The following is a 14,606-nucleotide window of genomic DNA, read 5'->3' as shown; positions in this document are numbered from 1 at the left end:
AAAAAATAGAATTCCTGAAACACAAGCAGGCACTTTGGGTCACATACCTGAGCAGATTTGTCCAAATAAAACAGTATTTCATACTCTGAAACTACTGAAGAATTACAGAAAGATCCATTTGCTAAAAAGCAGTGGCTTCCGATTAACTTAGTACACACATTTGAAGATCAGAAAGATGTGGATTTTCTTTTTTTGTTGTTTGTTTTCTCCGAACTTGAGAACACATCTACCATAACTCCTCAACAATCAGTAAATAAAGTCCAGTTTCAGAAAGGTGTCCTTATATTTGGTGTAATCTAGCTTAAGGATGGATTGGTGAATTTCAGACTGTATTAAATCACGAGCTGGCAATGTTACATGCAACAGCTCTTGGTAGCAGTGTAGACTGTAGGAGAAATCTGCTGGGAAGCTATGGACGAACAGACATTCAATTTATCTATGAAGATAATCCTTTGAACCTGGAAATGTCAACACGTGAGTCATTCCTAAAGACTGAAATGAGGTCAGCAGAGGTAAGCATTGCAACTCATCCCATGATTTGTTTTGACCATATGGATATCTGTTATTAAGGCAAAATGGTTTACATGACTGTTACAGCCTTTCAGATGCCCCAATGTATTTAAAATTATTTTTAATTTGAAACAGGTAGTGTATCTCTATAACACCCCAATGGGAACTCCAGACAAAGTGATATCCTTTGCTGGACAGAAGTCATTGCAGTACATCAGATGACCAAGACCCTAGTTAGAGGATTGTTTTACTCTAAGAAAATTTGCCTTTAAAAAAAAGAAAAAGCAAGAATGATGAAAGAAGGTAGGAGGGTAGGAAGGTAGGAGGGTACGAAGAATTACATTTGCTATAAGCCAAAGTATCATAACATCTAAGAGAATCTGAAAGGATTTAAAGTATTTATCTAATTTTCACTTATGTCATTCAGCTATATTACAAAAAGATAAAATCTGTGTGAACTTTAAGCCCTAAGTGGATTCACTTCTAAGAGCAGCTGGGTGTGAGGAGCAAATCTAAAATTAGAAATTAAACCTCCTTGAGCGTAATGGTGCCCACAATGTTTTCTAAGAGCAGATCTTTTTATATGAAAATACAAAAATATTACTACCCACAATTCCTCTCCTGGTAGACAATACTATTTGTCAAAGAAAACCCCAGTACAAGTATTCTATGTTTAGTCTGCAAAGAGCAGCTTTGCAAACTGCATCAGACAAGATCCCAGACAGCAGGCCCATACAAAGATCACACTTGATTCTTTGAGGAATTCATGATTTTACATGTTGATAAATATACCAGTCACTTCATGCAGTGGAGTGCATGGTCCAAAGCTGAAATCCAAAGACTTTACCTTTTGTCTTTTCCGGAGGATCCAGTTCTTCCAGAGTAGAAGTCTGACTTGCCTAAAGAAGCTCATTCTTCCGCCTCAACACTTTTGGTTAACCTGTGGCAAAAGACGCATTGCCATGTCTCAGCTGACAGCTGAAACAGAGCTCAGAGCAAAATAACAACTTTCTGTTCTTATTTTAAGATTATGTAATCATAGATATCAGTTCCTTTCATTGTCTGGACCATTTAATTTGATACACTATCATACATGAAAAATTGTAGTTTTCCTTTGTTTGGAGGCTGTTTCCTGTGACACATTTATCGGCGCCAAAAAGCTATAGAGGGGGAAAAGCAACTCTTCTGAATGAAAAAAAAGTCATTAACATTGAATCCAGCCATTAACTTAGACTTGTGAGTAATGAAAGCAGTTAACTGTTGCATCATTTATCAAATTAAATCTGTGCTTTCAAACTATTTTTTCCAAGAAAAGTTGACTATAACTGCTAGAAAAGGATCCTGAAGAACGTGCAGATCTCTTCTGACATACTGAGCACGGAAGAGATTGGAGTAAGATATTTAAGGCCAAACTTAGTTAAAAGTGGCTGTTCTGGTAGAGATCAAATAACAAAACAACAATTCTGCAGAAAAATATCCATGTAAAACCAGTGGTCCCCAAATCTGTAGCATTTTCCATATTTTGCAGGTCACCAGTTTCATGCCATTTTCAACTCCGCTTAAGTTACAGAGCACCACAAGAAGCGAGACTAGCTATAAAAAAAGCTAGTGTTGTTGTAAAGAATAAATGAGTTAATGCTTTATGATTTGAAGAGGATACACTTCTGGGATGTGATGGCTTCCCACTTTGAGTAGATAAAAGCTGAAGAGAACTAAGTTAACCCACAGGTCGGTGACTTTGCCCAACACCATAAGTTGAAAAAATGGTCTTGATAGTGTAGATAATATTGGGATCCTAAACACACATCATGACATGCAGAAGAGGACCAGTTTTGTTTGTGGAGATCTAGTCCTTCCGGAGTTCACCACACTGCCTTTGTACAAAAAGGCAGTTGCCCATGTAGTAACAGAGGCCAATTTTGCAAGCTTAAGTGTCAGAACACAGACATTTCTTTTTCACAGAGCTGACACTAGGAAACCAATCTAGGTTGATTACTTGATTGCTGAGTGTACTCAGGAGACTGAAAAGGCCAAATTCAGACACTAATACACAAAATTTTTTCTTCTTCACTAAGTAATTGAAAAGAAGCACATCTACTTTGTATTCAGACATTTAGCCAATCTAGGGTACTTCTGAGCAATTAGATGTTGGAGGGGTTTAGAACCCAGGAATAAAATTGACTGAGTATCATCAAGAGATAATACTTTGGCCATTTCACTAGTGGTATCAGGTTCTGCATGTAAACAGGCTGATGGCTCATAGGAACATTCTCACATGGAAAGCTGTCCTGTATTTTTTGCAGGCAGCTCCCAGCAGTCACCAGCTTGCAGCTGCCAGTAGTGTAGCACGCCTGCTGCTCCTCAGGAGCTTCCAGCAATGTTCTCTTCACAGAGTCACCAACTATGGACAGTCAGATGGCTTTCTGACACTCTTACACAACCCAGGGCTCTCCAGTCTGAAAAATGAATCCTGCAGCTGAATAAATGAGGAAGAGCCAGTATTGCTCCAGCTCCTTTTGCCATCGTCTAAACTCCAGATGGACACTGCAATCTTTCTGCAACAGCTGTAAAAGGAAATTCAAGCCTTCATGTCAAGGCCATAAAATCTGTAGTCAGCCAATAGCCTGGCCTCTCCTCTTCCTCCTGTCTCTTTACTGAGCCACCAAAAGTTTCTCTCTTCATTCCCTAGTAGTACACAGAGTCGCAGCTCATGCTCCTGAATCTCTCACTATGTATGACATACCTACACCACCTAGTTAGAAAGAGTAACTTTCACTACTTTCAGTGAGAAAATTCGTAGTGCAAGGCAATAAATGGGATTAGGATTGCCAAATAAAATGGCTGTTAGCATTTGCTCTGGAAAATCTAGCTATTTTTCTGAGACTAAAAATATAAATAGTAAAGAAACCAGCACCAATAACCTTGGGGGAAAAAAGGGCAGTAAGTAAGGTTATCCAGATTGTGCTTGCTATTTAACTTTTCATTTTTTTTTTTTTTTACATTAAACCTTGCTAGTTACATGTATTGATAGAGACGGGGAGAGATATTCCTTATAAGAGGAGTAACTCAATGACAGACAACCCAATTAATATGCACAAAGTGCCAAAGGGATTGCTCTTTTAGAAGATGACTGACTAGATTGATTACCAAGGGTAAGATTCTGCTAAATGAGTCAGAATTTAAAAGTACTTTTCCTTTTGGCCTAAGCCAAACTATTTACAGCATTAATACGCAAAGAGTATCTATAAAACATATAAAACTTAAAGAAACATTCAATTTTGCTCATCAGACCACTTTAGAATCACCTCTAACTTTAGGATGAACAGGAAGACATTTGTATTTCCCCAGACTGCTTTGTTTATAAAACATTCTCTAACAGCTAAAAGGAAAGAACTTTGCTTTCCTAAATGGAACAGCTTCATAGATGTGAGTGTTAAAATGTATTAACCTTATACTGCTTAGAAATTGGAATTAGACAGGTGAACATGAGACAAAAGTTTAGGAGAAAAAGAACTTAAATAATACAATAAAAACACACTGGACAGATAAGCCTCTGATTCTGTAGCAGCAGAGAATAAACAAAGAATAATTAATTTTCAATTCTGAAATATCCTGTCTTATCTGGGCATTACTCAGACAGACTAACATAGCATTCTGTGGTTAAGATTCAAGCTCTACTAATTAAAGCTGAGCAAAACACTATAATAAAGCAATGAAGTAGGACCATGATAAAAATAGTACCTAGCAATATTGTGCTGAGAACTCCACTTGGGCTCAGGAGGTACATGAACTTCTTGAATGATTAGTCATGGTAGAGATTTATCTTCATTATTCTTTAGAGGCAGCACCCTGCTCATAAAACCAGTGGTGGCTTCAGACAGCTGAAATCAGGAACAGCACAAGCACTAGAAGAAATTCAGTTTCCAAAAAAAGCAAGTTTATTAACATATTTATTAACTCCCTCCTAAAATCAGAAAAAGCCCCACACACTTATGAACTGTTCTTTAAGTTTTTCATAATGAGCCAATGCAAATTATGACTGCTACTAATTCGAGCGGCATGTGCTTGTTGCCTGAAGACAACATGCTCAAGGGATGTGACTTATATCCATGGCATATGAAAAAATGTGTTTTGTTAATTTTCCTTTCGCAGGAACTGATTTCCTTTCCAGGGGGCTGATTTTAAAGGCCAACAAAAATAACTTGGTTATATCACCAACATACTATTTAAGTGTGGAAAGACTCTTACAAAGCCTCAACACAGGAAAATAAAAATAGCGCTTAGTTTTTACTTTTTCTTTTTTCTCTCTTTTTTCTTCCTCTAGCGGTTCATACTATAACACAGAAAACGATTTGCTGCATACACTGAGAAAGAAAACTCATATATATTGTTGACAGAAGACAAGAAAGTGAAATAAGTAATTGGTTACATCAGCCTCCAACGAAACTTCATTTCACTGAATTTAACAATTGACAGGCTGACACCAGACCGCACTGCAGCTCCAACAGCAGAGCGGTGCAGTGGCACACTGCTGCCTTCCCAGCGCCAGCTCAGCACCTTCACGCCTCTGCACCTAAACCACTGACTCTAACCCAGCTTCCTTCATAAAGGATTACATGGCAACCTCCTCTTTTACAAGTGGCTTTGATCTAACTTCTGTTGGATATACATTCACATCACAGCTGAGACTCCCCTTGCTGCAATCTTGACCGAGAAACAAAGGGTTTTATAAAGCTGCAGAGGGAAGTCCACTCTCATTAATGGCAGCGCAAAGCAGAAAAGCTTGTGTGGCTGCTGCTGCTCAGCTGTGGATTGTGTTTAAGCACTACAAATATGTCCAAGGCAATCAGATAATTTAATACAGCGAACATTTTAACCATGAAATTCTAAGTCAAGTTATTTTAAGAAAATGGATCCTTTTTTTGCTGCCTGTATGTACACAGAGACAGCTCTAACAGATTAAACTAATCTCTCCTAATTAGATTTCTACATGACAATTGGATGATGGTAGGCTGTATTTGTTTTCTATGTTCAACTACATCAGCTGTGCCTGTAACCCATTTTTGCTTTGTAAAGAGTGGGATCTTTGAAAGTAAACACAGAAAGCTTATGTGGGGCCTATCAGTTCACACAGGAGGAGAAAATACAGTTCAGCTTATGGAGCGCACTGCACAACTTCTCTGGTAGCTCTACCCGCAGTTGTCACTTTCAGTTAGGGATTTCCTAATCATCTGTAGTTAATTGCCAGCAGCAGCAAAAAATGAGGCATTCCATTTATGTATCAAAACATAATGAAAGCAGGGAGTGGAAACAGATTTGGTGACAGTTCTTTCATTATGCCTATAAAAGATACCTGATAACACAAAAGTTCCCTGTGATGTATTCATGAACACCTACGTGCAATGCATATGGTTATATGGTGTGCTGTTATCCCCTCACCTACAGATGCCATAGTTTAACTGGTATTTTAAATACCAGCGTTTTGTTAGTTTTCTTATTCCCAGGCTTATTGTCTACAAAGTCAAATCTGGTTAAATGCTGTTTGTGCAGCAAATTATATAAAAAAATACAACTTATCTTGCAAAGAACAATCTGCAAAGAAATGAGTGCACAGAAACTGGTGGAAGCTGTATTATTCACGAGGTTGCTCATTTAATGATTCATAGGAAGTGCTGACAAGAAATGAGAGGGAATAAGAAAAGGCCCAGTGAAACTTCCATCTGAAAGGTGAATTTCTAAGAATCTAAGACAATCAGACTCCTCCACATGCCAAATGCAGGAAAATGTGGCATCACAAACAGATCCTGTCCATGTGCAAACACAGCAGTGGGCTAATCACCCCCATCTGTGGTTAAACAAGCACAAAGCACACCAAGCACAAACTCAGAAGGCATGTTTTCTTCTTACATAATCCAGTTTACTTCACGTAGACACTCTTCTATCATCCAGCAACATAAGGGCTGAGGAGTGAGGATTTTCCTAGCATGCACTTTCATCACACATTTTACATTTTGGAAGATTTTGGATGGCTTTTTCTTCTACCTGTGAGTGAACACACATCTCAAGGATCCCACACATCTCTGAAATAGAAACAGAATGCCCCTCTCTCTACAAAGATAAATAGGCATGCAGACAGAACAGTTCATTCAGAAAGGTTTGTCTCCAAACCATACCCCTGTGAAACTTACTTCCATGATGACATGTTTATATAAAATAGCATTGTTTGTAAACATGAGACATCCCCTGCCCCCAAACTTTGTTAGCAGAAAATTGAAATGGTTGGTCCCGTTCCCCCAACATATTAAGTATATGTGTACATTGCCAAGTGGGACAGCTCAGTAAGAGCAGGTTTGTAGTGTGAAACAGTGAGTGCTGGGGAGCCAGCACCCACACGCCATGCGGCTGGGGGTTACACTTCAGATGAGCTCCAGTCGTTCACATGCGCTGAACGTGCATTAGCAGTCGCAGCACATTGGGTACGCTGCTGAAGCATACGTTCCAGTTTAGTCTCATCCAAAAAATACTCAGGTTTGTGTGTTCTGAGACCACTCTGTACTGTGAACCACAGGGGTATGTAGAGAAGTCACTTAGAAAGAACAAATTTGTTCTGAATTAAGTTACCAATGGTAGCATATGCTCACTACCTGCCTTCACAGAGCATTTCTTGTCAGCTTTCAGATGAACTCAGGCCTCTGCTACACTACAGAAAGTAAAGAATTAACAGGTTTGCAAGCAAAACGAGTTCTTCAACAGAAGCAATAAAAACCTGGAAAACTTACCACAATAGCTTACCTTACTTGTGAGCACTGCTGTGTTATGGGAAAGATTTCTGAAGGAATGTTCAGCTTGGCTGCAAAGAAACTCAGATCTTAGGTGCAGTTTGTGCTTGCAGAACACCACTACTCAGTTGTAAGGAGATTGTTTTAATCCCCTGCTTGATACAGAACAGCTCAATCTGCTGGTTTAAGGACTTCTGAATAAAAATCCTCCCAAATATCCAGTATGACCAGCATAAGCACAGTAAAGTCTCTCCTGGGAGGCTGATATTTTGGAAGGTATTTCTTCAGATCTGAACGAACCCTGTATTTGAAAAGATGGCCTCAGAAGGGTACTTCTGATAGCATTACAGGGCCTGCTAAACAAACAGCTGTCATGACTAATTAGGTCAGGGATTTGTGGAAGTCTCAACTCTGCCAAAGCTTTAAGCAGGATGAGGCAGTGCACTATGACTCCAGAAAACACAATTACCAAGCAAATCTGTCACAGAAAGGTTTCCTCCTCAGAGGGCAGGCCGCAGGGTGCTGGCGCTCTGCACACGCTGGGGGAGGCGGGTGGGATGGCTGCCACTCTGGGGGAAAAGCCATTTCAAATGCATGACCTCGGGAAATCTGCATCAGAACCGAAAAACAATAGAGACCATTAGTAACGTTTCCAGTCGAAAAGAAAACCTAAATCTTTTCCAACAGGCTGAAGGCCCTGCTGTGGCGGCCAGTCACGTCCTGCCAGCTCCTCAGGTTCCGATCTGTGCTGGCTGGAGGCAGCTGCGGCCGGGGGGGCTGCTGAGGGGCTTCCTCACAGGGCGGGAAAACCTCAGTGCACCAGCCCCAACAAACACAGCCTTGACTTCAAAGTGCAAAAACTTACAAAAATTTACAAATTAAAAAGTCACACACACTGGCCCTTAAGGCCTGCCGCCCAATTTTGTCCCTCGCAGGCTGCCGTGTCCCCGACTCAGGCAGGAAGGTTCTGGAAGCCCCTCCTGTGGTGTCCTCACCGGTGGCAGCGGGGTCACAACTCTTACATAAGCTTCAAAGGTTTTAATTTCAAGAGAAGTGCACTCGCTCCTTTCACTTGCATAAAAAGAGTCAAAGACATTATCAAACAGGGACACACACAAACTTTTGGAAGTGATGATTTTTTTCATAAAATACTGTAGTTTTGTAAGACACTTACTCATCCACAGACACACAGAGGGCCCGGTGTGCTCCCACTCCCAGCTCAGCTATGGGAAACACCAAAGACCTGAAGCACATTTAAAATGGCAGAAACCTTTCACACTAGCAAAACGTGGAAGCAGATGATACATAAAAAGCAATATGGTAACAGGCAGTAGAAACCAGTATTATGACTTGGTTAAGAAATGTTCCTCTGTTTTCACAGATCACACTATCATAATTCTCCATCTCAGCAGCCTGCCCTGGTGAATACTGGAAACCCTCCATCCAACTATATAAATAGTTTTTATTACAAATTCTTAAGTCATTAGCATATTCAATGCTAGACATATGCTAAAACACTTAAAAATGTAGTTAGACAATAGATTTAATGGTAGTTCACAAATTTATTTGCTGTTTTGTAGCCCTAACATATACTGATCAGCATCATCTTTTCACAGCTCTGCCATGATGTTCTGCTACAATGCCTGTAAATGTTTGACACCATTTCCGCTCATTAACCAGTTGTGTGGGGTTCCCCTCCCATTCTCCAAGGGGAAGAACAAATTCCTATCTAAGTCAAGAAGCCTTTATCCCTCCTCTTATTATGCCACTCACAAAATCCATCTTGGCAGACAGCAGTATCTGGTATTTTCATCTTTTCTGTACTATGAGGCAGCTCCCCAAAGAAATGGCTTCAAGCATGGCCAGAACCATCCAGGGTAGCACGGCCTTCTCCAAGCACGCAAACCATGCTTCCTTGGAAACGTGACAGGGAATCAGAAATTCAGTGTTGCAAGTTTAATACTTTTTGGTCTGGAAATTAAAATTGGATTATATCCACTGAATGTAATGTGGCATTTTGGGAAGAAGGGCAAAGGAAATGGAGTAGTCCATTATGTTTTGTGTTGCAAAACCAGAAAAGTGATTCTTTGCTTTTCCTGTCCTGAGAGTCCTCTTGGTTCTTCTATCAGTAGAAAGTACCATGCTAAAATAACTGTAATCTATAGTATGTGAGAAAGGGTCAAGCTAATCGTAATCTCGTTAAGAAAAGTGTGTCACGCCCCATACGCAGAATACAGACGCAGCAGAGTACTGAACTATTGCAGAGGCCAAATGTCTGTATTTTAATAAGTTAGAAGAAATCCAAATATAGAAACCATAGAGTCACTGAAATGTTAACAAGTTAATATATTTTAAAGCAAATACAACAGTGTACACATAAAAACCATTTAATACAAAGTGAAAACCATTAGATGCACCTACTAATGCAGATTTTTTGGTTATTTTCAGCTCTTTTACTGAAACTTAGAAACTATGCTCTTCATTTCAGTTACACCAAGTCAAGTGGTGAAACTGATCTATAGCAAGCAAATCAGTGCCTCTTCATTCAACTGGGAAAGACAGCACCACTGCAACTGGCAGTCTTTCCAGAAGGGCATCCAAACAAAATAGGCTGTGCATATTTGCCCCACTCGCTAATCCATACAAGAAACCACATGTGGATGATTGCCGCTTTGAAACAGTAAAGCTCAGTAAGTGCATCCTTGCTGTATAAAAAAAAAAAATAATTAAAGTGACAACATAGAAAACTTGCAACATGTAACCATGTCTGCCTAAAATATACACATATGATACATAATTATGGGCCATGCTGGCCAGTACATAAGTCTGTTCAGGAGCAAAGCTTTAATTGCACTGATTAGAAAACTGAACAAATGCTTTTACAGAGCAAAGCACAAGCTTTGGTTTATGCTTAGACAGTGAACATTAAACTTCCAATTTTTATTACAACATCTACTATGAAAAATGGCTCCTTTTGCTGCTACATGCAAGAGTTGTTTCTCTATGAATAACCACTCCATTCCACACAATGTAATGAAGCTCAGTGTCTTATTCAGTGAACCCATTAGCTGTATCTAGACTGGGAATGCATTAAATCTTTATGAAAAGCTACTGAATTACAAAAAGTTTGACTTATTTCCTTCACAATTCCCCAGCCCTCCCCCCATTTTTAAAATGCTGCATTTATAAAAATAACTCCAATATGGCACAAAAGTGGGATTCTCAAGGGAAGGCAAAGGGTAAAGGGGCAGAGAGAAACCTCCACTGGCAACATCAACAAATTGCCTACAGTCCAAGAGGAATTTGCACCCTATACAAAATGAGCTTCCCTGTGTTCCAGTTCCTGTATCCTTTTTGGTCTCAGTCTCTGGTAAGTAGGCTTCAGATCTGTGGGGTGAATATCCTCTGAGCTAGTTTTTTGTTCATTTGTATTTTGTTCAGGATCACCTGACGGAAGTGCGGAGCTCCTAGCCAGTTTCACAGTATCATCCTGGTGAAGCACAGAGCTAGCACTGGTTGGTGCACAAACTTTAGGAGAACCCTCTCCATTTTGTTTTGATTTGTTAGAGGGCGGTTTATAAAATGTCCCTGGGGGTGGTTGCAATGTTCTTGGTGCCCGGAAGACAGCAAGAGGATTGGCATCAGGACCGTTCCCTTCTGTTGCTGACCTGACAGAAACAGAATATGGCTTACTAGGAAAAATGGCATTAGCTGAATCGTTAGCGATGCTGCCTGATGAAGGTAAGGCACCTGCAGTTCCACTCTCAAGTGCTCGGTTCTCCTGCGGCACATTAGTCATGATCATGGCTGTCCTTGCTGTGATATCATACTGCTTATATTGCTTGTCCCAAGTTTTTCGCAGCATCTGGGTGTCGTAACAAGGAAGTTTGCAGCAGGTATTAACAGCAGGCAGTGCCTTTACCTCTGACACTTCTTCAATAGTAGGGCTTCTGCCAAGCTTCTCTGGACTTACTCCTCCCGCATTTCGCGAATTTCTTTCATTCAAAACACATGGAGGAAGTATTCGGTCTACAGGTAGGCTCACAGGGCGGGTAGCTGGTTTTGTCCTTGGAACCCGCAATGGAACTTTGGTAATCTGACGGTTAGGTTTTGCAGGCAATAGGTTAGTTTTATGGCTGTCTTCACCTAGAGAAATAAATGAGTCATTGTCTCTCTCTGAAGTTGGACTTGCAGCATCACCTAAAAACACACAAATAGAAATGAGTGGATCTTTCTACCAAATATAAAGAGAAATCAGCAAGACTTTTGCCAACAGAATATGGGCTTTATTAATGAACCCTTAACAGACGGTATTTTAACGAGATAATAGTTTTAAGTATACCTTGCATACATACTAGGAGTATCCTACTCTAACCAAATGCTAGCATTTCAAGAGCAGTAAAACGCATACTGTACAGATGTAACCAAGGAAGACATTAAGAAGAAAACATGCAAATGACCCTGCAGGTTTTTTTTGGTTGTGTTGGGTTTTTTTGTTGGCTAGTGCTTTCCCTTCCTTTAATATTTTCAGTTTTAGTATGTTTCATAAGGTTACTCTGTTATTGTACAGGACATGACTGAACTGGTAACACCAGCTGAAAAATCAATATAATTAAAAGGGATCATGTATAGTTACTACTAACTAAAGAAGATGAAATCATACCTGCATTAAAATAAACCACTGTAGTAACACAGGCAGACAAACAGAAAAGAAGTTTACAGAAGATTTATAGTTAGGTTAGCAAACCTGTCTCTTTTGGAGCAGAGGTATTAATATCCAAAGTGTTGGTAGCCGATGATTCTGTCAGAGAATTACTCTTTCCAGAGCCTTCTGGTTTAGTTCCAGTGAGTGGCAATGATACACATTCTGGCAGAAAACAATGGTCAAAACATGTTAATTGCTGAATATTGGTTTGCAGCATCATAGTGGATTTCAGAAATCCAGTCAGACCATAATTGTATCTTTTTTTTTTTTTTAAAGGGAGAAACACTGTTGTATACTCTTACCAAATACTTTAAGCTCTAATTCCATCAACACAGGTTTCTTGAAAGCCTTTAGAAATACTGAATTCTCTGTTCGTGTTATAAACAATGTATCAAGCAGTGATAAGCAGGTTTTATCACTTGCTTCTGTCTAAATTGAAGAGCTGCATGCACCATATCTTATAATATACCTAATTCTACATTTATACAGTCCTAAAATTACGTGAGGCTGACATGCCCACTCGTGAAAGAGTTTGATACCCCTGATACAATGCATCCATGACTGCTTATTCACCCACCCCAAGACTTCATAAATATGGACTAACCAGTTACAGATGTCTCTACTTGTTCTTTTGTATTCTTGCTGTTGTTGGATTCCAAAAACAATGCAGCTCCATCTGCAGCTCTGCTTTCACTTGCAGCTATCAGAATACCCTGTTAACAGAAGTCAGAGCAAAAGTAAATGAGAACTCAAGGAGAAAGGCACTCCTTAACAAAAAACTCACAGAGATTTAACAGAAACATGCTCTGGAACACGGCAGCATTTGACACAGATGGCAGCCCAGGGAACGCTGCAGCAGCACAAGAAAAGTCACTCACCTCCTTTACAGCAAATGACTTCCTTGGCTGCTGTGACTCCCTCTCTTCTGCTGATAAAGCAACTCTGACTGTAAAGACAGTTTCTTCAGACTGAGATGTGTTCAGAAGTGGTTTCAATGACACATCAAATATCTTTTCATAAAACGTTATGAGCAGCTCCACTACCCGGGCCTGATAAGGGTAATCCACAAGTGACGACAAAGACACTGTAGCATCTGTTTGACGTGGCCTGATCAGAGTTGGGCCAAATATTATGCCAAGGTTGCTGGCTGACATTTTGTTTTCATTAGACTGTTCTGTAACCCTGTATAAATACAAATCAAAACCAAAAACAAACCAAGCCCCAAAGTTAGAGAGTTTTAGCACTTAAGATTTTTAATATCTAAAATATTTCTGATCTTCTATCTAAAGAGGCTAAATGACAAAAAAAAATGAAGGTGGGTTTGGTAGGCAGGCACAATCTTCAGTGCACACTGCATTGAAGAGCAGCTTAGACCTAGCCCTTTCCACACAGGCTGTTTTAATATCCTATTTGGTTAATGTAATTTGTGGCTATTTGCAATTTCTGGGATTGGAAAAAAGACCATCTCTCTCATTCTAAGTGGCCCAATATTACTCATTTTTAGTGGTATTCATCAGCTTGGTACATCCCCGTCACACATCATCATACAATCCAGCACTTGGAGAACAAGGAAGTAAAATATAACTGGAGAATGGTTGTTAACAAACATGATACAAGTTTCAATTTTCTGTTTATAGCCACCAAATCACTACTCTGTCTGGGTCATATCCTGATTTAAATCACACATAGGTCTCTGCAGCTGCCACTAATTACTACTTGCTGACCCCAATGCTAGCAGAGGATCAAGAATAATGGAGCTCAGCTCTTTCCCTCCTTTCTTTCAATTTCCTATTCTTCTCTCACCTAAGAATTCATTACACATTGAAAAGAAACGGCAACAGAACAATGTCTTCTAAGGTGTAAGTGACTTCCTCCTCTACAGTCATCAAAAGGGTACAAGAGTTTCCTAGTACGCAGCAACGTATCCGTTTATTTTTCAAGATGAGTTTGCGTTTAAAAATCTTTTCTCACCTGTGAAGGTGTCCAATAAGGTACTGAAGGGTGTTATAGTTTGGTACAGGGAGCTGTTTCAGAAGATCTTTAATTTTAATGATGATTCTATTCAGTTCAATACAGATTGACTGTCTTTTCTTTGATTTTGGACTAGCTTGTTTAGCATCCAACTCCTCATTAACATTCTGGCTTTCTTTTGCAAGTCCAATGAACTCATTGTAAAGCCGAAACAAAATCAAGGGCTCTGGAAGCTGAAGAAATAAGAATGTTTCAGAAATACAATCAAGCCTGAATTTTAACTTGTTTCCTTCCTGTTTTTCTTTAACTTCATCTGGTCTAGCATATTTTCTTAGGTGATGACATTATCTAATCCTTTTTCATTAACTCAAACCAAAGTTTGTCAAATCCAAATCGCAGGTAACAAAACCACTCCCCTCCTATGCCTTTCTCTAGAAACCTCTTGCCAGCCCTTTCCTGCAACAGCTTCAAGACCAAGCATTTAGCAACACAGGTACAGATTTCAAGAAAGCAGTTGCTATGAGGGTGTTATACTGCATATGCATAAATAACATGATAATAGAGCAGCTATTTATTTTTTCCAGACTTTGATAGTATATTACATATTGTATCAAGTTTGGTCCATAGTTCATTTTTTTTTA

At 39.6% G+C, this 14,606-nt stretch overlaps 2 protein-coding genes across 5 annotated transcripts in view; both read right to left on the bottom strand.

Annotated features, from left to right (window-relative positions):
• The window catches only part of ABCA4 (ATP binding cassette subfamily A member 4), a gene marked incomplete at its 5' end in the record, with an annotated part of 69,132 nt that extends 67,709 nt beyond the window's left edge, over window positions 1-1,423 (bottom strand). Inside the window, one exon of the mRNA XM_082053325.1 lies at window positions 1,358-1,423. Within this exon, the coding sequence (XP_081909451.1) occupies window positions 1,358-1,423 (66 nt within the window). The remainder of the gene's footprint in view (window positions 1-1,357) is intronic.
• An 8,188-nt stretch (window positions 1,424-9,611) lies between these two features.
• ARHGAP29 (Rho GTPase activating protein 29) overlaps window positions 9,612-14,606 on the bottom strand; it is a 53,030-nt gene continuing 48,035 nt past the window's right edge. For 3 of the 4 annotated variants that reach the window (XM_082052406.1, XM_082052407.1, XM_082052409.1), the window contains 5 exons: window positions 13,966-14,198; window positions 12,873-13,176; window positions 12,599-12,707; window positions 12,037-12,156; window positions 9,612-11,489 (listed from right to left, as the gene is read on the bottom strand). In XM_082052406.1, coding sequence (XP_081908532.1) covers window positions 10,600-11,489; window positions 12,037-12,156; window positions 12,599-12,707; window positions 12,873-13,176; window positions 13,966-14,198 — 1,656 coding nt within the window. In that variant the 3' untranslated portion in view covers window positions 9,612-10,599. The remainder of the gene's footprint in view (window positions 11,490-12,036; window positions 12,157-12,598; window positions 12,708-12,872; window positions 13,177-13,965; window positions 14,199-14,606) is intronic. The other variant, XM_082052408.1, reaches the window with a different exon arrangement.

The sequence above is a fragment of the Streptopelia decaocto genome (genome assembly GCF_964273445.1).
Source record: "Streptopelia decaocto genome assembly, chromosome: 5".
Lineage (NCBI taxonomy): Eukaryota > Metazoa > Chordata > Aves > Columbiformes > Columbidae > Streptopelia > Streptopelia decaocto.
This window is presented reverse-complemented; position numbering and strand designations above follow the sequence as displayed.